At 40.0% G+C, this 25,399-nt stretch overlaps 1 protein-coding gene across 3 annotated transcripts; it reads right to left on the reverse strand.

Moving 5' to 3' along the window:
• Window positions 1-1,834: 1,834 nt before the first annotated feature.
• On the reverse strand, window positions 1,835-24,943 carry stag2b (STAG2 cohesin complex component b). Of its 3 annotated transcripts, none has more exons than XM_084941435.1 (34): window positions 24,745-24,943; window positions 22,567-22,691; window positions 22,404-22,485; window positions 22,145-22,288; window positions 21,943-22,039; window positions 21,660-21,736; window positions 21,267-21,471; window positions 19,980-20,131; window positions 17,410-17,483; window positions 17,176-17,299; window positions 16,942-17,040; window positions 16,699-16,778; window positions 16,430-16,537; window positions 16,174-16,285; window positions 15,942-16,059; window positions 15,739-15,842; window positions 14,812-14,904; window positions 14,625-14,714; window positions 14,287-14,490; window positions 13,862-13,932; window positions 13,661-13,748; window positions 13,462-13,542; window positions 13,271-13,363; window positions 12,822-12,996; window positions 12,592-12,731; window positions 12,273-12,374; window positions 12,010-12,158; window positions 8,691-8,819; window positions 8,234-8,460; window positions 6,995-7,217; window positions 5,730-5,834; window positions 5,519-5,645; window positions 4,543-4,617; window positions 1,835-3,786 (listed from the first exon to the last, which is right to left on the reverse strand). In XM_084941435.1, exons 2-34 carry the CDS (start codon window positions 22,605-22,607, stop codon window positions 3,763-3,765), a joined length of 3,813 nt encoding a protein of 1,270 aa, XP_084797561.1. In that variant the 5' UTR covers window positions 22,608-22,691; window positions 24,745-24,943; the 3' UTR covers window positions 1,835-3,762. The 3 variants fall into 3 exon arrangements, with proteins under 3 accessions (XP_084797561.1, XP_084797543.1, XP_084797551.1); XM_084941417.1 differs by having other exon boundaries at window positions 5,519-5,648; XM_084941425.1 differs by lacking the exon at window positions 24,745-24,943 and adding an exon at window positions 24,389-24,705 and having other exon boundaries at window positions 5,519-5,648.
• Window positions 24,944-25,399: the final 456 nt, after the last annotated feature.

Raw genomic sequence — 25,399 nt, forward strand, 5'->3', positions numbered from 1 at the left:
GGGTTATCAGAAGTAAATACAGGCTCTAAGTCCATATGAGGCTCTGATTTAAAATCCGCAGCCCTGACCTCGGCACAGCTTTTAACCCCCAAGTCAGCCCAAGCAGATGCATTGCTGTGGGAAAAAGAAAAGGAAGTAAAAAAAAAAATAAAAAAAAAAACAGCTACAGAAAGAAAAGTATAGGGAAGATAATCGCTTTGGCACAGAAGCGTGAGATGTGGAAATAACTTTGACAATTGGTTTGACAACAGCTACACACCAATCCAAGATTCCTCTTTGGTCTCTTTCTGCATGAACACCACTAACAGCATGTTACAAAAAAAGGTTGACAGCTCAGATGACAATTACACAGGGCTGCAGAGGGAAGTGCTTCCCTTCGCAGTATTCTGATAGCCGACGTGTGACAAGCAGACGTAGTGATAGATGAGCCTCTTCATGTATTACAAGCTGGACATGAAGGGCGCTCACTGCCAGGTCCTATTCTGGTACGCCCGCAGTGATCTGAGTGCCTCTTTATTAATCATGCATTTAACACAGAAGTCTCAGTTGCTTTCATCCCTTTTTTTTTCCTGCTACCACGCGTCCTCACTTTTATCAGAAGAGGAACACTGGCGCTCTTTGTCTCCACATGATCTTGCTAAAAATGGGATGTTTTTGATAGTCTACACAAAGGTAAAAGCTGTTGTGTGTAGCAAGATGTGTACATTCTGTTTGTCAGTAACTTAGTAGAAGTGCAAGATATATATCTATATGTATTATGAGTCAGAAAATGTACAGCAGTAAAGCCTCTGTAGGGAGAGTGGAGGTCTGCCTTGAACCACACTGCCCCCATGTGGCATGAAAGGTAATACCTTTCCAGCGGTTACCTGTTGTTTACCTGACGTCCTGAAAAACTCTCAGAAGTAATTCCAAGATTGTAAGTCAAAAATTTTCTCCAACTAGTAATTTTGTAATAACTCAAAATTTCAACATAGCTCTGCTTGCTCCATAAACAAGCTTCCATAGAAGTGTGTTCAGTTAAACCCATTTCTAACTGTTCGCTGAACAATTACTTAACTGTAGTTTGTTTTAGTTGTATAAATTAACTCAAGGAATCAAAAGCCTTTTCAAGGATTCCGTTTAAATACAACGGTTTTTATCCGCACTAGAATGTTACGGCTTTAAAAAATTAATGCAGTTTAACGGTTTACCTCCTAGCCATACTTTAGTCAAATTTACATTTTATTTACATCCGCCATCCACTGAAATTTACATTGTTTGTTCAACAACTCTGTGTTTACCCGTAGTATAATTTGCTTTAACAGTTACTAGCTTGCTAACGGTTTGCCTCCGAGCCATACTTTAGGCTAAATTTACATCTAGACACATACATTTACATAATTAACAACAGTGTTTATCCGTAGTGTTTCTCTGCTTTATATGTTAATACCCAGTTCAAAAACGTAACCGCTAGCTACACTTTTCGTTCAATTAATATTTTATTTATGTGACCTAGTAGTGAAATTAGCATTGTTCGGCTAACGCCATCCCCCCCCTACATACCGTTAGTATGAAAGCTAACTATTATCCATATTCTAGTGTTAAGGTTAATCGGGTTTTCGTTTTTAGATTTACACACTTTGCCTTTTTTGACTTTATATTAATCAACTGTTAACTTGTTGAGGGGCACTTGATACTGTATACGTTTCAGCCTCCTCCACCTTTGGAATCACCAAACCACACCATATTTAGGCTTTGCAAAGAGAACATAAGAAGTCTATTGTGCAGCCTGATTAGTCATAGCTCCATTAGTTGCAGTTTGTTTCTTGTGGTCAAAAGTAAAAAGTACCACAGATGAAATGTGTTGATTTTTATTCAAAAGTTACTGTCTCCAGACAAGTACAAATCAGAAAACAGAGTGACTGAAAGAGGATGGGATAATAGACAACTCAGAGTGTAGGCAAGAGTGCTGACAAAATAAAACACAGACATGGCCAAAATGAAGGAAAGAAATAAAATTTTGTATATATACACATGATCTAATAAGAATTTATACCGATGTAGTGGTAAGTAACAAACAATAAACAGTACTTTTTTCCTTAAAAGAATTTTTCTTTTTTACTTACATAAAATAATTAGGCAAAACACATATAGGCTGTTTATCTACTTTATCACATTACATCTGACCACCTCATATTTCATGTTCTAAGAAGCCAATTATCCACCTTTAAACATGACTGATCCTCTGACATGGAAGATTACTGTGAGAAAATGTGACCTCCACAAGCATGTTTAAGGCTTAAGCATGGAATGACTACAAAATAAAAACCTCAGTAGACAAAACATTTCATTAAAACTTGTGTGTGACAAATACATGTCAAAATCTAAGCTTTGTCTAGCTGCCACAGCGCTGCTGAATAACTTTCATCTTCAGTATTGGCTGAATGACTACCTTACAGTTTTAACATTTGAAATCTAGAAGTATTTTGTGACCAGACTCTTTTTTTTAATGTTGAGAAAACCTTAAAGCTGAATTTCACAAGTCTTTTCATTAGTTTTATCCAAACTAATTTACATGTAGGAAAAAAGGTAGAAACCCGAAGACATTATCAAGACAAAGAAAAAAAATAAAAGAACAAAACATAAAAATACAAATTTAAAAATCTTCCTTGATGCATGGCTTTACATGCTTTCATTTTTTTTAGGTTTTACTTACACATTTCTCACTTTGTGACTGAAGGTTGAAAAGTTGAAAATAAGAAAATAATAAACCAAAAGCACATATATAAAATCAGCACCGATTCATATATAACTTTTATTTAAAATGTAGAGATACCCATTTCAACATTATGCTGCTGGATTTTAAAGAGAAAAAAGGTGATTTTCTTTGACCGAGCCGTTATCCCCCAGAGCCCACACAGTGGTACTACTGGGATTAAACAAGAAGAAGAAGAAAAAAGCTCATTTTGAGGGGAAAAGGTGTACATATGTATCTGGTAAGATGGTGGTTAAGGAGTGATCCAAATCTTGGGCTAAGCTCTGGGACTTACAGCGTGGAGCGTTCAGTGGACTCTATAGGAATCTTCACAGCATAAAGGGATCTTAACTGATTCTACATGACATCTTAACCATCTTAACCACCAGTGGTTATTAGGACCTCAACTCAGGGCCAACAACAGGAAGAAGAAACAGACAAAAGGGAGGAAGGGGGGGGGGGGAAAGGAAAAGAAAAAAAAAAAAAAAAAAAAAAAAAGCAAGCACAGAAACATAAAGACCTCCATCCACTTGGCTAACACAGTACAAGCAAGCTACTACAGTCCGTTTATAAATTACTACTTCACACCTGGTAACTTACTACAATTGTAAAAAGGGTTAGACATAAACAAAAATGTTTCTTAAGTTAAACACACCATTTCATCCCCATTAAAAAAAAGAGAAAAAAAAAAGGAAAACAAAAAGCTATTACTGATTTTTCTTCAGACATGTCTCATCTCTAATAGGTTTGGAAGTGGCCTGTTACGCTATTTCTGAACAGGAAGAGCTTACCCAAGATTATAAAAGTAAATATTTGAAACAAAGTCCTCTCTGAGCAAGCAACACTGAGTGTGGGTTGTCATTGGTCCACGTAAAGTACAAGCCAGATTTTTTTCTTTCCTTTTTTTTTTTTTTTTTTCATTTTTGCCTTTTCTTACAGAAAACACTTCTGTTTTCGCTTCTAAAATTCTCTTTAAATACAAAGCGCCTCTTCTCTCATCCCAGCGTCAAAATCATCTGGATATTAGCTTAAAACATGGACACCCCAAGCATCTGGAAGAAACAAACAGAACATTAATACAGACTTCACACTGCACTCTCCTGGATGTTTACATGATTGAATGTCCATCTATATTAGTAATGATTAAAGTCTGACAGAACATGATCGTTTTCAACCAGTTTCCAAACTAAATTAACAGTTACTGAGAAATCCTGATCTTAAACAGGCTTGTTCTGAGCCGTGCAAAAAACCTTGGTAAAAGCCAAGTACATTGCAAATGGTTTATATCCTCAGAAAAACCTTAATGGAACAAGATTTGAAGTATTTAGCGCAGACAAAACTGCTCCATTCTGATGATTTAGTTTCATTTTGTGATCAAAAAGGTTGTTTAAGATAACATAAACCAGTCACACAGGGCTCTACTTAGCCTAACATTGTTCTAGAAGAGGAGGAAAAAGAAAGAAAAAAAAAACCCTTCCCAGAGGTTTTGTGACAGTCTGGAACAAGAATTTAAGGCTGGATATCCAGTCAGACATAAATAAAAATCGTTTATACAAGCATAATGGTTGCTCTGCTCACCAAAAAGAAATGTTGCACTTGGCTAAAGGTTAGTCAGCTCAGCCTGTCAAAATGCACAGCCTCATTCACAACCCAAATAAAACAGGCTAGCACCTGGTCTAGCTTAAAAGGCAGGCAATTGCAATTTACTTCCCAACAGTTGTGTCGCTTCACATGTAACAGAAGTCAACAAACAAAATATAAGATTGTGATCAGGATCAGTACAGGATCCTGATCTTGGTGCTCCTTACCGATTCATCCATGATAGAAGGGTCAAAGTAATCGGGCTTGAGCTCAGACCTCTCACGGCGGTTCTTGGAGGGTGGCTATGAGATTTAAGAAACGGCATATTTAGTAGACTGTCAAACAACTACTCCCACCCACTGTTAGAACTTTACCCCCATATATTAAAAAAGGAGGAAAAAAAGCAGAGATTGCAGAAATCGACAGAACCAACATACAATACTTAAAAAAAACAAATAGGAGGTATGTAATTTCAGCATATGTTTGGAACATTCAAGTAGAGTGAATTTAGAGAAACGAGGACAGTTGTACAGTCTTCTGGTTGATTCAACATGACATTTGGAGCCCATCTCATGGAATCCAGCTCCAGCATCCAAGAGAGGTATTAGCCTCGGATCAAATTTTGTTCTGGCTTTACACTCGGCATACATAAATCTGTGGTGTTGGCATAAATGATGAAAATAATTTTGTCTTTTTTGATCATGGTATACCAACAATTGCAATGTACTGGCAAGTACATACTTTAAAAAAAAAAGAAGAAGAAGAAAAAGACATATTCTTCCCACAAGCAAACATTTCTCTTTAATGATTTCTGACTTGTGCTAGTTCTATTACAGGCAACATTCAAAACAAGGTGCCTGGTTGCATCCTATGCCGGCAGTGTGTGCAATAAAAACAGTTACACAAATGCATCAGAATACATTCTGAATTTAGTTGTAAAAGGGTTAATTTTCTTTGTTAATCTCCAACTACCATCAAACTGAATCATTAAATGACAAAGAGACAATTTGGAAACAGATAAAATGTGTGTAAAATGCTGATTTGCCTTCCAAGACCATTAACAAAAAACAAAAACCGACTTTAATTGTGATCTAGAGGAAACTCTAGATCACAAGAAGACACCAAGCTTGTATCACAGCACTTCAGAGGACATCTTAATGTTTGTACACCAAGTACAAACTCATGAAAATGCATGTATCTCACCAGATCAATGTCCATGGTGTCAAAGTCCATGCCTTCATTGAGGTCATCCATACGGCCTTCTGATGACATCATCACATCCTCCACAATCGGCTCTTCGTCTTCTTCCATGAGCCCAGTGCCGCGACGACTGCTGAGCAAACCATTAAATAATTACTAAGTGTACCCAGTCTTCAGATTTACACATCGGCATACAGGTGTGCCTGTGACTTACATAGCATGCTGCAGATTGGTCCTGAGCTTGGCATAATTCATGGCTCTTTCTTGCTGGCGTGCCTCCTCTTGCTGTCTTTGAGCCAGCATCCACGTCACCTGGGAACTAAATATATGAGAGCACATTATTTAGCCATGTTTTGACCCACATCTGTCTGGTGTTTTTACTGGGGATACCATGAGGATACAACTTAGTTGCACACTGGCCCGATGCCTGTAAAAACTCAGGGTGGATAAATAAACTAGTCAGTCACTGTCCCAGTAGGACCAACACTTGGCAGGCTGTTAGGCACAACCATTTTGCTACCATTTGCCCTCCAAATTAATAGCATGCAAATGGGCAATTACACTGAACCCTGTCCTAATGTATTTTGGCTCATTCCAGTCCAAACCTTTTCTCAGAGAATAAGTGATGCTCTGGCCTGAATAATCGGCCTGGATATGAGCCTAGATGTATTTATAAAATGTTATAGTATGAAACATCGGGATAAGCTTAAATAACAGATAATTAATTAAAAGTAAATGGTCATTAAAGAGCTTGGAGATTATAGGGTCAACAAAGAAAGAAGAGGGAAAAAATGTTAATGTTGGACTGTGGGGTTTTTGAGTAATTGGAGGTGCTCAAGGAAAGTGGTTAGTGGTTACTGCTGTAGCTCCAGGCTACTTCCAGTTTTCTCAGCCTGTACTTTGAGAGGCTACAACTATTCACTACTCATCTTATATAATCTCAAAATTCCAAATCTCAACTTAGAGGCACGATTCCAAATCCTGCTCACTAATATCATATAGGTATATTTTCGCAGATTGATTAATTCAATTCTGAAGCTCAGACACCATTTGTCCTCATTGATCTGCCCATTCTCTGCTGATTAAGAGACACATAGCAAATCTGTAAAGACTCCTAATGTGTTTGTTCTTTTCCTAGAGATTTATCTAGGTAATAGGTCATTATCAAAACTGCCCTCATTATTGTGCATCAAAATGCTTCGCTAATAATTTCACACTGATATGTTACAGACCTGAGTAATGTGTTTGAGTCTTTGAACCTAAGTGGGGTCTTGCCAACTCAAGTGTACTTGTATTTTATTACGCACTTATACACGTAACGTTTTCAGAGGTTTCGCATCTAAGGACAGTGAAGAATCAATAAGTCCTCTACAGTAAAAATGTTTTTATTTGAATGAAGCAGCGTGTATTAGCCTGTAACAATTACTGTGCTGAACATGACAGCAATAGTGCAGCAATGAAAGACTGAGGCATGCATACTTGTAATCCATGGATGCCTGGTGGTGCTGGGGCGTCGGTTGATGGTGCTGCGGGTGTTGGTGGGGTTGCTGCTGGTCGTGAGGGAGGGGGTAGACCCCCATGAAGCTGTCATCACGCGCCCTCTTAGGGTCCCGCATGGCAGTGGAGGTGAGATGGGGAGATGGCATCATGACTGGAGTCTGCATGCTCTGCTGCCAGACTTCGCTGCTGCTGCTGCTCTCCTCTGCACGGGAAAAGCCAAAGCGTTTGCTTCAAACAACCACACACATTCTCGTTTTTATACATTTTGCACAAGTTAGCAATGCAAAGCTCTATTGTCCTGGCCATGCTGAGTTTGAGGAGAATCAAAATTTAGGATTTTGTTTGTTTGCTATGGCAAAAGCAACACATTAACCTTTGCACCAGGGGCAGGGATTGCCACAGTTCACAGAAGAGGCGTAGGTATACAACTGAAATACAGTTCTGAGCATGTCTGTGTGTTTGGCACTCCAGGAACAGAAACCACCTGGAAAATTACACAACAGCGAAAACGGTGGGCCGTCTCTCCCCAGCCCCCAGTGAGCCACAATACTCAGCTGTGTTGTCACATTGATAAAGGCTAGCATATCTACTCATTATTAACCGTTTTTCTTGGCTTAATTTGTCCACAATATGAATTAGCATGGCATTTTGTTTAAGTGCTCTGGCGGCAACAGAGTGTGAGATGATGTTCTCTGGAGCTGTAAATTAAGCCATAACATCAGAAACATGAAGTATCACTTGTAAAGGACAAAACAAAAACAAACTTGATGGTGATTGTATGAAGCTTTTATGCTTTCTCATTTATTAGTTAGGGGCTTTAAAATAACCAAGAAGGCTTGGACTTTGCCTTGGGGCCAGTAAACTCTACTTTTCTTGAAATCAGAGCGATATCCTGTCATGAATAGTTCTGAAGCAAACATACACTAGAGAGGTTTTTGGACTGTTAAAGAGTACTTTGACTCCCTCCTAACATCTGCTGTTTAATCTCCTAACCCCACCCATGCAGGCTAGTGAGAAGACATCTGGGTTAATCTGGGCTCTGTGTTTGTAACATCGTGCCTGGCTGAGTTGTATGCATTTCTCCGATTTAATTCATGTTTATAGTTTATAGAAACCTGCTGGCTTTAATCTTTTTAAACCAAACTAAAAATCAATATATTTTTTCCACCTGCACTATAATTAAACACTTTTATTTTAATATTCCCAAGTAAACAATACCTTCTGGCAACTTCCTCTTGGCTGCTGAAGTTCCAGCTGTAACAACAGGGGGCTTAGTCTTCTTGGAGCGAACGGAAGAGCCTCTGCTGGAGTAGCCACTCATCACAGACATGGTATCATCATCGCCCCCAGCCTGTAGGGAATTCCTGTAGGAGATGAGAGGAAGCCAGCAGTCCTCTCGCTGCAGCGCCATCTGGAACGTCATGAATCGCTCCAGGTACATGTGGCTGGGGAGAAGAAGGAGGTCATCTTGAGAAAATGAAATACAAAATACACAGGACAAACTTCACACGTGAAACCAGGTGCACATTCCAATTGGGGCATTCGAAGCTGCAAAAAAGCTGTGATGCATCAGAAACACCAGTTGCACCAGTTGTCACAAACACCTGTTCCACTGAGATACTGAAGCTTCCCATCCAAAAACAGAGGGGGGGAGAAAAGAAGAAAATCAGCTTACACAGTCCTCTTGTCTTGTCTCATAAGCTTGGAGGAGAACTCGCTGAGGATGTCCAAGAAAGCCAGGTTGCGTGGGGGGCCTCCTTCTCCTTGGGGACTAGGCTCCTTAAATGCAAACTCAATACCATCCCTGAGAAAAGCACAGAGGCAGAGAGAAAAAGAAAGACCTGTGAGCAAGGATCAGCAACGTTTTGTGGACATTAAACAAAAAGCAGTTCATCTTAACTGTGTAGTAGAGGTATGCATACTCACATCATTCATGATAATACCGGTAGTTTTTGTTTTTGCCCCGAGTCAATAAATAAATATTATATCGTGATGGTGTAAAAACAAATCAACCTATTACACAGCGGATTACGCTAACGTGGGCCATGCAGCATGAAGTTATTAAAGTTGTGAAAGTGACGGCAAACATGGCTAAAGCATCACTGCTGAAGATTTAATTCCCAAAAGAGCAGCTACTTGAGTGGTTTGGAAATATTTTGGATACAAACGAGCAGATACAGAACAGACCACGATAATATGGAAGGAGTGTAAGACGCCTGTAATATCGAATGGGGGAAAATACTTCTAAACTTACTTCACCATCTCAAGCATCAGCAGCCGAGTCTGTACCAGGATTGTCTGAAAGCCTGAGAGAAAACTCTGCAGCTAACGCTACAAAACTAAAACAACAACGCATAAAAACAGGCGCTTGTCTGTCAGTAGCGTGGTTATATTACATATAAGAGAAAGAGAGAAATTAATATAGCCACTACAGTGACCATCAGAACGATGAAAAAATATTGCCGTAAACAGTTTATTTTGCGACACCACGAAACAAACGATAGCGTAAAATGAAACGATAGATGTTTTTATATTGTCATCCGATATATATCGTTGTATCGAACAGCCCTAGCTGGAACTATATTACCCAAGCTCTCACCATTTGTTTGCCAAAAGATATGATGCCAATCCAAACGATGGTGAAGGAAGGCTTCATGTAGCTTTTTAAGAAGATAGACCATACTCCCCAAAAAAATGACCAAATTTATCATTATCGTGATATTATGTTTGGGCCATATCAATCATTCCTACTGTAGTAAAATATCTGAGTTAAGAGCAGCAACCCTGTGCATATCCTTAGATGCTGAGGCTGGAATCAATGGGATTTTCAACATTCAGAGATCTTTCAAAATCAAAAGATAAAATAAATAAATAAATAAATGAATGTAACAAACTGAGAATGGACCACTGAATATTTTAGGTTATCGGATTCTTAATATAAAAACAAACTGTTTTGACTTGTTGGCCCCATATCAGATCTAGTAGTTTAAGTGTGTTGAACACAAACAGCATTTGATTTGTACCACTTAAGTAAAGCAAGTTGCAGTAGTCATGCCACAACTTTCAATAGTGTAATATTACTTTATATAAAATAATTAAACCTGTGAAATACTAGAGAGAGCTGACATTTTAAAATATGACCTCATGACAAGTGTACTGGACCCAACTAGGCAGGCATATTGTAAGATTCTGGGCCTATAGCAACATCCATCCATCCATCCATCTTCAGCCGCTTTATCCGAGGCCGGGTTGTGGGGCAGCAGCCTAAGCAGAGAGGCCCAGACCTCCCTCTCCCCAGCCACCTCCTCCAGCTTATCCAGGGGAACACCAAGGCATTCCCAGGCCAGCCGAGAGATATAATCTCTCCAGCGTGTCCTGGGTCTGCCCCGGGGCCTCCTCCCGGTGGGACATGCCCGGAACACCTTCCCCAGGAGGCGCCCAGGAGGCATCCTTGTCAGATGCCCGAACCACCTCAGCTGGCTCCTTTCGATGTGGAGCAGCAGCGGCTCTACTCTGAGCCACTCCCGGATGGCCGAACTTCTCATCCTATCTCTAAGGGAGAGGCCAGCCACCCTTCGGAGGAAGCTCATTTCCGCCGCTTGTATCCGCGATCTCGTTCTTTCGGTCACTACCCACAGCTCGTGGCCGTAGGTGAGGATAGGGACGTAGATCGACCGGTAAATTGAGAGCTTCGTTTTTACACTCAGCTCCCTCTTCACCACGACGGACCGGTGCAGCATCCGCATCACTGCAGCCGCAGCCCCAATCCGTCTGTCGATCTCCAGCTCCCTTCTCTCATCACTCGCGAACAAGACCCCGAGATACTTGAACTCCTCCACTTGGGGCAGGGACTCATCCCCGACCCGGAGTGGGCACTCCACCCTTTTCCGGCTGAGAACCATGGCCTCAGATTTGGAGGTGCTGATCCTCATTCCCGCTGCTTCACACTCGGCTGCGAACTGTTCCAGTGCGAGCTGGAGGCCCTCACCCGATGAAGCCAACAGAACCACATCATCCGCAAAAAGCAGAGATGAGATTCTGAGGCCACCAAAGCGAAAGCCCTCTGCCACTTGGCTGCGCCTAGAAATCCTGTCCATAAAAATTATGAACAGAACCAGTGACAAAGGGCAGCCCTGGCAGAGCCCATCACCCACCGGGAACGAGTCCGACTTATTGCCGGCAATGCGAACCAAGCTCTTGCAACGGTTGTATAGGGATCGAATGGCAACAATTAATGGCAACTACTTTTATACATTTATTTTTGTTTGTTTCAGTCCTCTTGCACTCTTCCCTCTGCACCATGGAACAAAATAATTCAATTTTCAGTAATAACTTAAGTAGTTTTAGGCCTTCTTTCAGAACTCTTTGAATTGGAACAAATTTAATAATACTAATCTGTGAAACTGATTGGCTCAAACAGATAAAGGTTTACTAGTACCAATGTTTCATCAGAGATTTCGCTCCGTATGTCCAATATAACGTAGCATTCACTGACTGTGAGAGATTTAACAATTCACATGAAAGAAACAAAAGCCACCGAGAAGATTGAATGCTTAAAACAACCAATTTTCCACCACTTATAACGGTATTAAAATAGATTTCTGCCACCGCAATAGTTTGTTTTTAGAGAAGATAGTTGAAATGATAGTAGTGATGATCCACCATCAGATATTAAGAAAACTCTGTGCAGCTCATTTCCTTCACACGGCTCAAATATGTAACGGTCGGTTGCCTTCCTTTATGTTTCTGCAGTTCAGTGTTGCGTTTCTGTTTTTTGTTTTTTAAAACATGTTTTTCTACAATACTTACTGTACTGGAAAAGGCTAGAGTGTAACATTTCATGCCTTAATACTCTCCAAAATCCAGAGGAAAAACAACATGGCAAAGGAAACACAGTATTCAAGAAGTAATTTGTCTAACATGACAGTTCCCAGATACGGGGCCAAAATCTAAGAAAAGCTTTGTAACCCAATATGAGCAGAATAAAGCCTTACTTGTGCAGCATGGCAATGGCATCTCTGGTTTTGACTTGATCGAGACCGAAAGTTAGAGAAAAACGACGTGCCAACTCCTTGATTCCACAGAATGCCGAGGAGGAGCGATCAAAGCCATGACCCAGTTCAGTCACCATTTCAATAAATAACTAGGACACAGAGAGATATGGAACATTAGATAACATCTTAACCACTGGGACACATGAGCAGAAGGTCACAATTATGGAATTAATTAATACGCGAGCAACAGTGTGCATACTGACCTGCTGCAAACTGAGGATGAGCGTCTTGGCACACTGAATCTTGTCAATTTGCCGAGTCTTACTCATAGTCTCCTTGATGATATCACCATAATCATTGTAATACTGTAAAAGCAAAAAAAACAAACAGGAAAAACATTGAAAGGTCGTGAAGAATTTGGTGTGTGTGTGTGTGTGTGTGTGCATGCATGTGCCCAAGGTCAGGACAACGGCAAATGTGTTAATTAAACAACTATTTTTCCTGTAATAGTTACTTATATTCACAGTTAATGGGGGTAATACACAACTGCATATTCTTAAAATGACAAATGCTTAAGCTTACCCTCATGTACTGTTTAAAGATATCAGCTCCAGTCCTCATTTCTACCACACAGTAGATAATGAGTTTACAATAGGCAGCCAGGAGGTTTCTTCTCTTGTGCAGAGCTTCGATCTTTACTGCCTCGTCGTCCTGTTGCCCATCTGAGGGGGAACAAACAATTTGAAATCCCATTAGCTACTTCCTCACTTTGGCCAGTGCAGTGCCAAAACTGCACATCTGCATATTCATACCTGTGCTATTTGTGTCATCATCCTGGTCTATGAAGACATGGTTCATGATGAACGAGAGCAGTTCAGACTGCAGTGAGTCCTCTGGAGAATAGACCAGGGGCTCCAGGTGTTCTCTGCCTCCGGACACCATCTGGTGGCTAAAGATGAGCAGGAGATCACACAGGATGGTGAACGCCTGTGGAAAAAAACGAAGAAGAAAAGAACAAAGTTAAAACTCTGTGTGCACAAGCCCTAAACGAATTAAGCAGATACATTATAAGTGCTCTGGAGCTTAACAAATATCCATTGTAGCTGCAATAAGGGGCAACCAAACCACCACTTCAGAGTTAAAAGGCAAGTCTGTTCAGCTGCACAAAGTCCATGTACTTTAGGTGTTCTTGCTTTGCTTTCAAGCTGATTTTACGCGCACTTTTAAACATGGATAATTGTCACTTTCTCATCTGTGTCACCTGCTCTTTGACAGCTGTGTTAACGTTGGTGAGGTAGCGCTGACACATCATACAGAATGCCCTCATCTGCTTCCTCAGGGTCACCAGATCATCCTGAAACAAAGACAAACGCATTTTAAAACATCACATTTATAGCTGCTTAAATCTGTTAAAACAGCACAAAATAGCAATGAAATGTGATTAGACCTCACCTTTCTGGAGCTGCCCTCAGATAACTTGGCCAGGTGCCACAGTATCACGTAGTGGGTACATTGCAGTGAATGGATGACTATCTACTCACAAGGAGCGAGAGCGAGAGAGAAAGAGAAAAAACCCACACAAAATTAAAAAAACGTATCAGTATTTTCGAGCATTTAAAAAAAATTATGCAGAGTAACTTATGTATATTACCTGCTCAGGCATGTCCCCGTTCTCTATGCCAGTATTGAGCAGCTTGAAGTTGCTGGTAAAAAGGTCCCATCCCGAGAGGTCATGTGCACTGCAAAAGAGTTGATGACGTCTCATCACTTTCAAAAACGTGCACACTGAATCTACCAACAACGCAGCAGACATAGATAAAAGCACATAGAAAATACTTCTGAGAAAACATACTTGTGAAAAGCTGTGATCCTCTTTAGAGTTGACAAAACCTGATAAGCATCATCTTCATCAGCATCTTCACCCTGTACAGAAAAAAGTGATTTTAACAGGTCAAGATCTTTAATGTTATCATAAATAAAAACAAACTGGAGTTTTCAGGTTGTCCAGAAAGGTGAAAATTTCTGATGAGCTTCTTTACAAACTATATGATAAGGTCATTCACAGCACATCAAGTATTTTCATCCTTGCTATATATAAGACTTCTGTACAACAGGATAAGTTCCAGTACCAATAAATGAAGAGTTAGGAAATGTGACAGAGCTAGAACGGAACACAAATAATGGAGGCTGTGCTCTTTTCATGGTTTATGTTGAGCTAGTTTCTGTTGTACTGGACTTATAGGTATGCTGGACATTTAAGCGCACTATTACTCTCACCTCTTGTAAAAAGTCCTCCAATAGCCTATTAAATTTGTCCACGAGCTCATCCAGCAGCTGGGAGCGGGCTATGTCCACCCTGTTAAAGATTGTGAATTCCTCATTGCAGAGGGCGTGGTAAGTCTTAGAGCAGGACTCTAAAACCTCAGTGTCTGTGTGCTTCTCCACAATTTCTTTGATCTGACGCAGCAGGGATTCCAGGTGCTGGATGGAGGAGAGCGAGAGATAAGAGATATTAGCATCGTGTGTGTGATAAACAATCACATTAATATGTTAAATACATTAATCCGATTTGTTCTGATCTGATTAGCGCTGTCCGACAAGCCAATTTGTCTTACCTTCTCCAGACGCCCTGTGGTATAAATTTCCAGGTCAAAGAATTGCGGAAGCTGCAACAAGTTAGTCACCTTCTCTGCATCCACGGCATACTGTGGAGCACATAAAGATCACAATGATGCTGTACTGTTAAAAGTACAACCTCCTTAGGAAGATTGCTTCTAAGAAAGCTGAGTGGATATGACATACCTTTGCCAGTAGAGGGGGCAAAGCCACAGCAAACAGCTCTGTTATTCTGGTTCTGTCATCCAGCTGAGTCTTCTTCTCTTTAGCCGTCATCACCTGATGTGTGATGCAACCACATTAGACCACACAACTAGTCTCCATTCATCCATTCAGAAAGTGTACTCTGACTTCTTAATACCAAACACCGCCATTTAGGGTAAATGTAAACTACATTAATCTTTTTTTGGCGCATCTGGGGAATTTTATTTTTAGCTTTTAACTGAATTTCCTAAATAATTTAAGTAGTAAACTGAGAAGACGTCTTTAGAAATCGATGTGTTGTAAACAACTCAGAAGGACTGCATAAAAAGGGCCGAAAGCAGCTGTGGTTAAACTCATTAAAATAAAGAAAGTATGCAAGTGCAGTAGAAACATGACAGAAAGTACATGTTTAGTATCTACAATTATGCAGAGCGAAGCTACGCACCAACTTTCAACTGTTTAAAAAAAAAAAAAAAAAAAAAAAAAAAAAAAACATGGAGAATATCCCAGAACTGTTCTTATCTCCAAAATCAAACACCACGACAATGAGCAAAAGAAAGTATATACATTAAAACAATCTTAGCAAACAGTCTTATCCTCTGATAGCCTACATGTTGCACTTCAGACAGCAAAATTACAAAAATAAATAAATAATCAAACAACAAGTTGGCTGACAATTATTTGAAGACCTATGAACAGACGTGGATCTGTAGATCTTTTAAGTGGCCGTGTTTCAGAAGGTTCATGAAGAGTTAACCAATTTAACATAATTAACTCTATAATATTACTGTCACCAAAGAAATCCCAGGATAGTTGGCCGATTAGGAGAACAGCACAAAGACAGCATAATCCAACAAACAGACGTGACTAGTATTGGCTTATGATTTTTAGCGTGTCAGCCACTCTTACCCTCTTCCCTGTTCCTCTTCCAACAGGTGGGTGGCACTCAGCAGCCTGGCGTACAGTGCACAGCATGATTTCAATCAAAGCCGTCTCTTGTCTGTCTGTAAGAGCTGCGAAAGAAAAACCAAACAGAGAAATCAATAAATCACAATAGTGCTCTCAACTGCATACCAGTACAAAGAAAGAAAGAAAAAAACCCAGTGCCATACCTTCCTCTCCTGGCAACGGGTCATCTAGCAGTAAGCTGATCATACACTCCCAGTCTTTCAGTAGCTCTGCACCACATTCCCAGAGTGAGTCCACTAGGTAAGCCGCATGCTCGTGGAGCTGATGGAATAAGTGTTCAAACAGATGAGGGATGGATCACTGATACCGTTTACAAAACAGTACGCGCAATAAAGACAGAAATGTGAGAACAGAAAATATAGCATGATAATGTACCTCACTCTCCAGGAAGAAAAAGACAGTGGTCTTAATGAGGTTGGCATTGGGACTTTGTCTGCCTCTCCTTTTGGGGGCACCTTCATCTTCCGGTTCTCGGTGGCTGAACAATCTTTGAGAATATTTTTCATTAGTTGGGAATCACATGGAATACTAACTCAAACAGCTGATATACTATTTCTTGGAACTGTAAAGGTTTACAAACAAAAATCACTACAAGCCTGAAGCTAGAAATCTTAACTTATGTCTAACATACTTCTTAAAAAGGAATTCTCCAGCTGCAACTGCGACCGGCCTGTGTGCCGAGTACACCAAGTGATAGACACTCTCACAGTCCTCGGGAGTCAACACCTCATCTGTACTACTGCAGAAACAAATACAAAGAAAATTACAAAGACTTTATCAGTAGCACACATGTACATGATGCAAATCACAAAATTTACAAGTGCTCAGCCTTGAAGTATAAACTACGTCCCAATCACTTGTGCTGAACAACATTACATATTATCAAAAACAACCACTTACTTCAAGACAAGAGTAAGTAGCTTAATAGCTTGTACTGCTACATCATATTCTTTGTCAAGAGTCATAGAGACGATGCGGTCCTAAACAAAAGGAGAGACAGAAAACTTAATGAGTCATTTTGCCTCGCAAACTCCTGAATTACTGAAAGCATAGTTAAATAAAGACAAGCCCATGGAGTTTGTTTCTCCAAGTATGGAACAAATACAGCTGTTGTGTTTAAGTTGTCCAGCAGGTGGTGCTGACCTTAAAGCGACTGGTGAAGAGCTCCAGTCTGGCATTGAGTTCTCTGTTGTGATAGAGGCCCTGCAGTGCTGTGAGACACTTTAGACGTACTTCACCTTGCTGGAATAGAGTACGAAAGTATCCATTACTGGTTACTGCAGTTATCAACACACTCTTTTAAAAAAAAAAAATAAATTAACTATACACCTTAAGAGGAGCTTTTAAAAAAAATTCAGAGTCCTTTGTATTGCCCACCTTATCGTGCATCGTCCATCCCACATACTTCAGATAGCTGTCGTTGAGGAAGGCATCACTATAGAGTTTCATCCACACTCCAATCTCTTCTATACAGATCGCCCTGATTTCTGCTATTGAATCCCTGTTAAAACATTATTTAATAAAAAAAACGAATGAGGGCTGTTAGCAGTCTGTAGAAAAGACAGTGATAACAAAGTTCAAGACTGGATGCTGACTGACGTAAGGCCATACCGATATCTGTGCACAAACACTCCTTTGAATATTGCATTCATCATGTTTTCAATCTCGTCCTGATTTTCCTGGAGCTGAAATTAAGAGCAGAAAAAAACCATGTCAGCACATTTTATCACACAAACGCAGCAACTGACCAGACTGCAACAATAACTGGTGGTCAGGATGCATTGTTAACATAATAAGACTAGTGTGACAGTCAACTATGCCACCATGCTGTGGTGTGGCTGCACAGTGAACTAACAGATGGATGCCCTGTGGGACCTGCTGTTATATAACCAATAAACCCGCCATACAGGCTAAATAACACTTGGCATTGCGGGTTCACCACCTACAGAGGAGTAGCAGCCACTATTCTTCCTAAACCAACAAATGTCTGCTCACAAGCTACAGTAATTCCTGTTTACATGGTTATACAGGTTCTTTCATGATTTGGGGAGAGTCCAAGTTTAACGTCAGTAGTTGATTTTGTAGAATACTGGTTTAAATTCTTTGAGGTGACCACAAAAGAAAAAAGAAAAAGAAAAAAAAAAAGGAAGAAATAAAGAACAAATAATATACTGTGAATCTTTCACAAATCACCTGAGATTTCTGGCATCGTCATCTCTGATTCACAACAGAGTCCTTATTTTGAAACAAAGTTCAATTCAATAAATACTCTAGCTCAGAAGAATATACTGTGTATGCAATGACCATCCCCCCCCCCAAAAAAAAAAGTTCTGAGAGAAACTGGTCTGTGTCCTCCCACTTTACAGGGGAAATGGGTACAAAGCGGGACCCTCCCGCTGTGTTGTTGCCAACACCGTCTCCAGCTGCTGAAACATAATAACCAGTTAAGCCCATTGTGTTCCACAACTCTGCACAGACGCAAGCTCTTATAAATTAAACAAATCAAGGACCAAAGTAGTTTTCTTCACCTAAACAGAGTAGGCTAAAAGTTATCTGTTCAAATGGATTTGGTTTCCAGGGAGTTTTCAAAGCTTGTTACTAATTTGCTAAATCTAAAATGGATCCATTCTTTACAGTTCAACTTTACTGTGTGCTAGATGATACACATTATTCTCACAATTCAATGCTACACTTTTACCTCATTTACATAGCTACACTGGCAATATTTAAAAATCTATAGCTGCTTTCAATTAATGTAATGGCATCTGAATGTGTTGGCTTTGTGTCTAAAGGACTCTGGTCATTTTTCAAAAATGGAGAAAAAAAAAAACAAAAACATGAGAGTATGTGCACTAGGGCAGACACAGTAACATTTGCAAATCTGCTTGAACAGAGCATAAATCTGAAATGCATGCAGTCACATTAACAGTCAGACCTTGAACAGCAATAACATTTATCTCTCCAACTTCAATTTTCATTCGCACTAAGATTGAAGCATTAGTCATTTCTGTTACTTTCAAGCTGTAAGAGATGTCCTTCTCACAGCCTGTGTGGAAGGGGCAGGGAAGAGATGCCTCTCAGCTGCAGCATCATGCAGCATGTGCACACAGACACAGAATTAAACTTTCAAAAGTGTGGCTCCACTTCAATAGTCGACACGATGCTTGCCAACACAAATGCAACAAGTCTTTTAAACACAGGGCACACCTTTCTTATGCACCGCATCTCTCTGAATTAAGCAATTTGCTGTAATATTTATGAACTTTAAAAAAGTATACATTATTGAAAATTTTCTCAAAATATTGTGATATATTTTTGAGGCTATACAGCCTACCCAACTGCTCCTGTTTTTGTCTAACTGAAGGAAAAGCAGCATTTAGTGCAAATAAATGAAGGGCGTTTTCAATCCTTCTTTTCCATAAGCTACTGTCATGGATGACAAACTACAGTTGTAGTTGAACAGCATTATAACCATCAACAGCATAAATAAGATGCAAGCACAGAAGTAGAAGTCTAGTTAGCGTTTGTCCTGTAAACTTTAGGTTTTATATAACTGTTTAATACTTTAACAAAAGCTGACATAAATTTAAATTCTAATTCATCAGAAACTTGTACAACATTTTCATACATGTGGATGATGAAGTTTTTTCTTTCTATTTGGGTCAAGCATCTCCTTCCTTTGTAGCCTGGTTTTACTCAACAGTATGTTTTTATCTCAATAAATGTGTTGTTTCCACATTTATGGGGAACTGTTGTATATGTATATATTATATATGTTGCAAAGATCAGTGCTTTGTTGGAGATTGTTGAAGTAGTTCTCTTTTAGGTACGAAACTGTCATTAGAGAGTGACACAATGCTCTTACTTTCAGACATGCCTGGGTTTGTCTCCTTGTTGTACACACAAAAGAACGTAAACAAATGGTTTTGCTACAGTAAAAATATTGGGATAGGATACTTTTAACATAAAAATGTATACCGGTACTATAGCTGATGATACAATGTGGCAGAGCCCTAAGAAACAGTCGGCAATTATTTTGATACATTACCAAATCGCTGCTCAAACAAACCAGTTTTCAATGTGAAGTTTAAGTGTCAAACGTACAAATGAATAAACATGACGTGCTTAATGTGATAAGCTGCATGACAAAAACAAATGCAACAAATTGTTGCAATGCTTACCTCTTTACGTTTTTGCAACAGCAGCTCCAGCCTGTCATTTGCCCTTTTAGCGACCATTTTATTTCTCTCTGCCTCATACTGGCGCTGGGTGTTGTCCATGTTGATGCTCAAGTTTAGAGCTACATTCACCAGGGCTGTCATCAGCTTCATGGCTGTCAAAAACACAACAAGGAACATGAAGAAATAAAATAATTTCTGTTATCTGTAGATTATTTCAAAACTGTCTCTCATTAAGTTATGTGAGCTTATCTGACATCAGTGGGTTTTGGTATTTATAATTTGCAATCAAAGTTAGTTCTGATTGCACTACAGAGCAAAATCACAATAACTTAAATTTAGAGGATGGTGAAATGGTCACAACTGGAATAATATTTATACTTTAGAAAAAAAATGTTTGGGTTCCTTTAATTCTGACTAAGTAGACACCTTGAATTCAAGTATGCTTTACAAAAGAAGACAAGTCACCAAACTCAAAGCAAATTGATTATGAATAAATCCAGTTTTAGCAACACCTGGGTAACACAGTAGCTTAGGTGCAGAGAACAATCATTAACTAGTGTATTATCTAAAATAACTGTCCACCAGCTGAAACAGGCCAGCCTGCCAAGACCAACACTCACACCCAAACAGAAGCACAACAAAAGCATACTGAAAGTTCATGACAACAACTGTCCAGACAGAAAAAAAAACCTATATGTTTTATAGTCACAGTACCCACGTGACAGCGTAAGCATTAAGCCTAACAATATCGGCTATGTGTTCTACACAGCTCGGATTATTGTAGAGCATATGATCAAGATTCTTCTGCGTTTTTTAATGCGTTTAAATCCCCCTTTGCTGCTTACATTTATCCTAAGTGTTCATGTGTACACAACAAGCTCATAATAAAGACTTCAGTTGCCCTGCCCTTAGGAGTGCAAAAACATTTAAAAGGATCTAATCACGAAAAATAACTTAAAACATTTGTGCATGTGGCCCATCTAGGTTGATCACTGGGGTTATTAACTTTAATACTACTATGAAACAAAATGTGCAGACAGTATAAAAAAAAAAAAAACTAGAGTTTACACTTTGTGTACTTACACCAATGAAAATTTCTGACCTCTTTAAATATCCAAGAGCACTACAAATGAGTTTGCAGTTCAAACACAAGGATACAACAAGGAAGAACCTTTAAAACACACAACTTTTCCCAGCTAGCTAACTGTTGTATGCTTGGAAAAGAAGCCATTGATTGTAAATCAGCACAAACACTTAAATATAATTCATAAACACACACGATCTTACCTGCCAGTGTTGAGGTGTGTCTGAAGGCTCGGACTTGGGAATCCGATAGTCCGGTGAGAAGGGAGATGACTGTGTCCATCATATACTCATCATAGATGATACTGTATTGACACTGGCGCACTAGCACCGAAATGAATTCACAAAAGCTTGTTTTGAACTTCTTCCACTGGGGCCCGGCTATGGTTAGAGGGTAGTCACCGCTGTCCTGCAAAGTACACAGAGGAACGACAGTCCTTCACTACAATGACTAGTACAAGTGGCAGTTATCTACCACAAATTAGCAAAGTTTATTGTCCTTGATACGTACAAGAATTCTGTATTTGGCATCTGAAATGAAACTTAAGTGATTTATAGTGAATATGGTGTGATTATTAGTCTAATGTGGTAACTTGCCTCATCAAATTCCTCTGTCATCCGTCGGATGATCTCAGAGTTCTGCATGTTGCGAAACATTTCTCCAGAAACCACACCTGACAGGAAAAAACACAGAAGAAGGAGAAGAAGAAGAATAAAGAGGTTAGACAGAAGACAATTTCCTGAGTGGAAAAGCGGAACTACTGATTCAGATGAGTGGAGGGAGGTTCTGCAGGACAACAAAGACTACATACTTCCTCAATATAGTTTAAAAAACAGCCAATCATGTAGTATTAGTACTGAAGCTGAGAAACATAAATACCTTTGCATCCTGAGCACTGGATGAAGAAATTGATGAGATCCAACAGTGCAACATCTCTGTCATGTTTGTAAGATTCAATCCAGTCATCAACAACAGACTGCAAGAAGATGGGGACAAGCACAAGTTGTGTATTTTTTTCTCTTACTGAGTAAAAGAAAAGAAAAAAAAAAGGTGGCAATTTCAAAGGGTTTACTGTTCATACCTGCATTGCACTCCTTCCCAGCTTCACAACCTCAAACAGCATCATGTTTTCCATGCCATTCTCTTGGTGGTGGCCATTTAGACGGCCTGCTCCTTTCCCTCCTTTTCCTTTCTCCCCTGCTGCCTTCTTCCCCTTCTTTCCACCCTGGGAAAGTAGTGAAAAAACAAATATAAATCTGAGAACCACTGCAGAGCGTAAGGAAAGAAAAACAATGTGTGTTACCAATACTTGTGCAATGGTCCATTTGTTGCATCTATACCTTTCCTTTAGCTGAATTTGCACTCCTTCCATCAGGATCCTCAGAGAAGTCTGTGTCTGAGGAGAATCGAGTGTCTGTATCCCTGACAAAAACAAATAACTGCATGAGATATCATATCCACCTTAACATTAACAATAAATGTAAACTATTAGTAGATACTTACTGAGTATAGGCGAACTCTGATGGTATTTCTGGTGCTATCATTGTTGCAACATCTTCTGGATAACTTTAACTTACGACTGGCTTATAATCCTCACAAAATACAAGGCAGGAGACGTTGCATGTGACCTAGAATATGGAGCAGAATTGTTGTTGAGTGCTACACATGCAGTCTCATTGCACATTTCACCAGCAACACTGAAAACTAAACAAAATAAACACTTTGTGTTTCCAGAAATCACAGCATCTGTAGTGAGCAAATGTTACTTTGATGTCTTTGAAAGAGAGTGAGAGAGGAAAAAAGAAAAAAAAGGTTTCACATGGTAACAGGGGGCGGACACAAACGCTCCTGTCATGCTCACTGTCCAACCATTGGCTCCCTCCCTTTCTCTGCTCTCCTGGGTTTACAGACAACGTCATACAATCAAGACCGGAGTGTCTTCCTCAATGTCCAAATATGGCACTGCCCTATCCGCCCCATACATATCTCAACCAATCAAATGCCAGTATCAACATCAACAAGATTCTGCAGGCCACAGGGAAACTATTCCATGGTTGTGAAGTGTAAATTAGTGGCACACAGATCAAAGTAGCAAGTAGAAGTAACTTTTCAAATCAGGACTAATACCATGTCCACTCTGAACCAAATGTAATTTTTTCTGTAGCAGTCAGTGAAATCAATAAAAGCCCTACCGAGTAAACGATTCAGTCTGGAAAAGACAAACTCCACCCATTATACACCAGGTTGGGTGCAGTGAGTCCCTCTTTCAGTCCTAGTACACTTAGAGCTAACATACACAACGTTGTCATTCTTCCATTATTAAACCAGACACAATTACTTAGTAAACTTTAAGGCCGACTATCCGATTTAAATCGAAAGTAACATTAGCAAATTGATTCTTACTCACAATTTCACGCAAAATGAAAGCTCACGCGTGCCAAATTACAGGTTATTACTGTTTACTGTGAATTAAATAGTAAACGTGAAATTGGTTAACATCAGCTAACAACAAAGCAAAGATTAGTGCTCAATATGATGATGTTTCTATGACTATGTGAGTTTCAGCTTTTCACAGTTAATTCTTGGTTTGAGAGTTTGGTACCGTGCCCATTTCCTTGATAGTGAGGGGGATACTGCATGACAAGACGACGGGATTCGTGCAGACAGAAAAAGTGGCGCCAAATCGGGGAGTGTATCTCATAAACTTGTTAATGCGAAACGACAGTAAAGAATGCTATATAACAAAAAACACGCTAATGTGAAACTCAACTGTGTGAATTTTTCAAGGACAACTATGCCACCAACTACCGGCTCCGCTCGCCCCAACGCTGCCGACACGGAGCCGCTCTTCGTCGGTTCCTGTCAAAATTGACGCCGGTGCGCTGCTGGTGCTAGCGCGAGTAGCTAAGTAACCGTGGATTTTTGGCGTATTTTCCCCAGCGTCAGCTAGTTGAAATTTGATGAAGTAAGCATGCGCTACTTAGGGAAAACAAACTATGAATAGCCAAATAAGAAGAACGAGAAGCGCATACAATGCAATATCGTCAGATTTTCAGAACATGCCAGCGTTTACCATTGCTATACTAGTTGGACCATAATAACAAAACAACGCAAGCCTTTCTGTACTAGCGTAAGCTAATATTAGCCAGAACACAATAAGGCTAGTCAGCAATGCTGCCGTGTACATTAACTAATTTCTGTCTACGTGTCACTCGTAACCAGTCTTCGTCCGAAGATAAAGCAAATAATAGCAGATAAACTCCAATGGACGAGCTGAAAATAACTCCCACTAGTTAGCAATGCTAAGAGCTACTGCTAACGTTACCTAAAAAAACATCACGTCCTTGCGTCCTCCATCTTGCCTCGGGAGTTCCAGTACCGTATTGCATAAGCAACAAACACTTTGTTTACAAATATATAAAGTGCAAGTAAGTCGGTTATGGCAATAAAACGCTTCGGTCTGTTCCGAGCTACGTATTTTGCGCCGCTGTGTAAAAAATCCAGTTCGTTAGCCTGCTAACAACCGAAGTAGCCATGTTCCGCGAGCTAGCGAAGCGACTTGGTTCAGGCAGACATCCGCGCTCTGCGCTCATCTAAAGCTAGCCTGGCTAGCGAGACGGCTAGCAAAATACAAATCAACTAAGTTCCAGATAGCTCTCCGCCATTTTACAGCTAACTTACCTTGTTGTGAAATGTAGTCCCGGTACAATCGTAACTTTTACTACTCGTATACAGCCTCCGTCTGAATTCCGCCACAATTCTGTAAAAAGAGTTTAAAAGTCGCGGTCAGAGGCGGTTTCGGACGTTCTCTCACCCCGCTTGCTCCGTAGTTCGGTTTGTTGTTTCGACGACCTGGGAGGAGGATATCCTGGTGCAGAGCTACCACCTAGCGGCCACAATACTCGCACTGAATGCACGGTTTATAGCCTGACATCTAGTGGTAACTGACGAGAACTGCACGGTAACACTACCGCCTCTGTTTTCCGTGGGCTAGCTTTTCTAGCCATTTGTTCTGTATGTATAAAATGAGCACATAATACTGACCTAGGATGTTACTATTTGAAGTATCGTAGCAAATCTGTATGGTTCTCGTCTGCAGTTCCCTCCCAGTTCACAGTGACAACTTACACACAAGCAAAAACAAACTAAGGAGCTAAGCAACATATAGACAAGGTATTTTGTTTAGCACATCAGATAAGACAATTCTCCAATTCTGCTGTAAGGGTTAAAACACCCTCCCCTACTGTCCTTTAGGAAGATTGTGGAGGTATGTAAAGACGACACCTGGTGGTCCGCCACGAGATACTTAATAAAATACAGATCTAATTCCTACAAG

The sequence above is a fragment of the Perissodus microlepis genome, chromosome 2 (assembly GCF_051167445.1).
Source record: "Perissodus microlepis isolate ML-2025 ecotype Zambia chromosome 2, ASM5116744v1, whole genome shotgun sequence".
NCBI classification, from domain to species: domain Eukaryota; kingdom Metazoa; phylum Chordata; class Actinopteri; order Cichliformes; family Cichlidae; genus Perissodus; species Perissodus microlepis.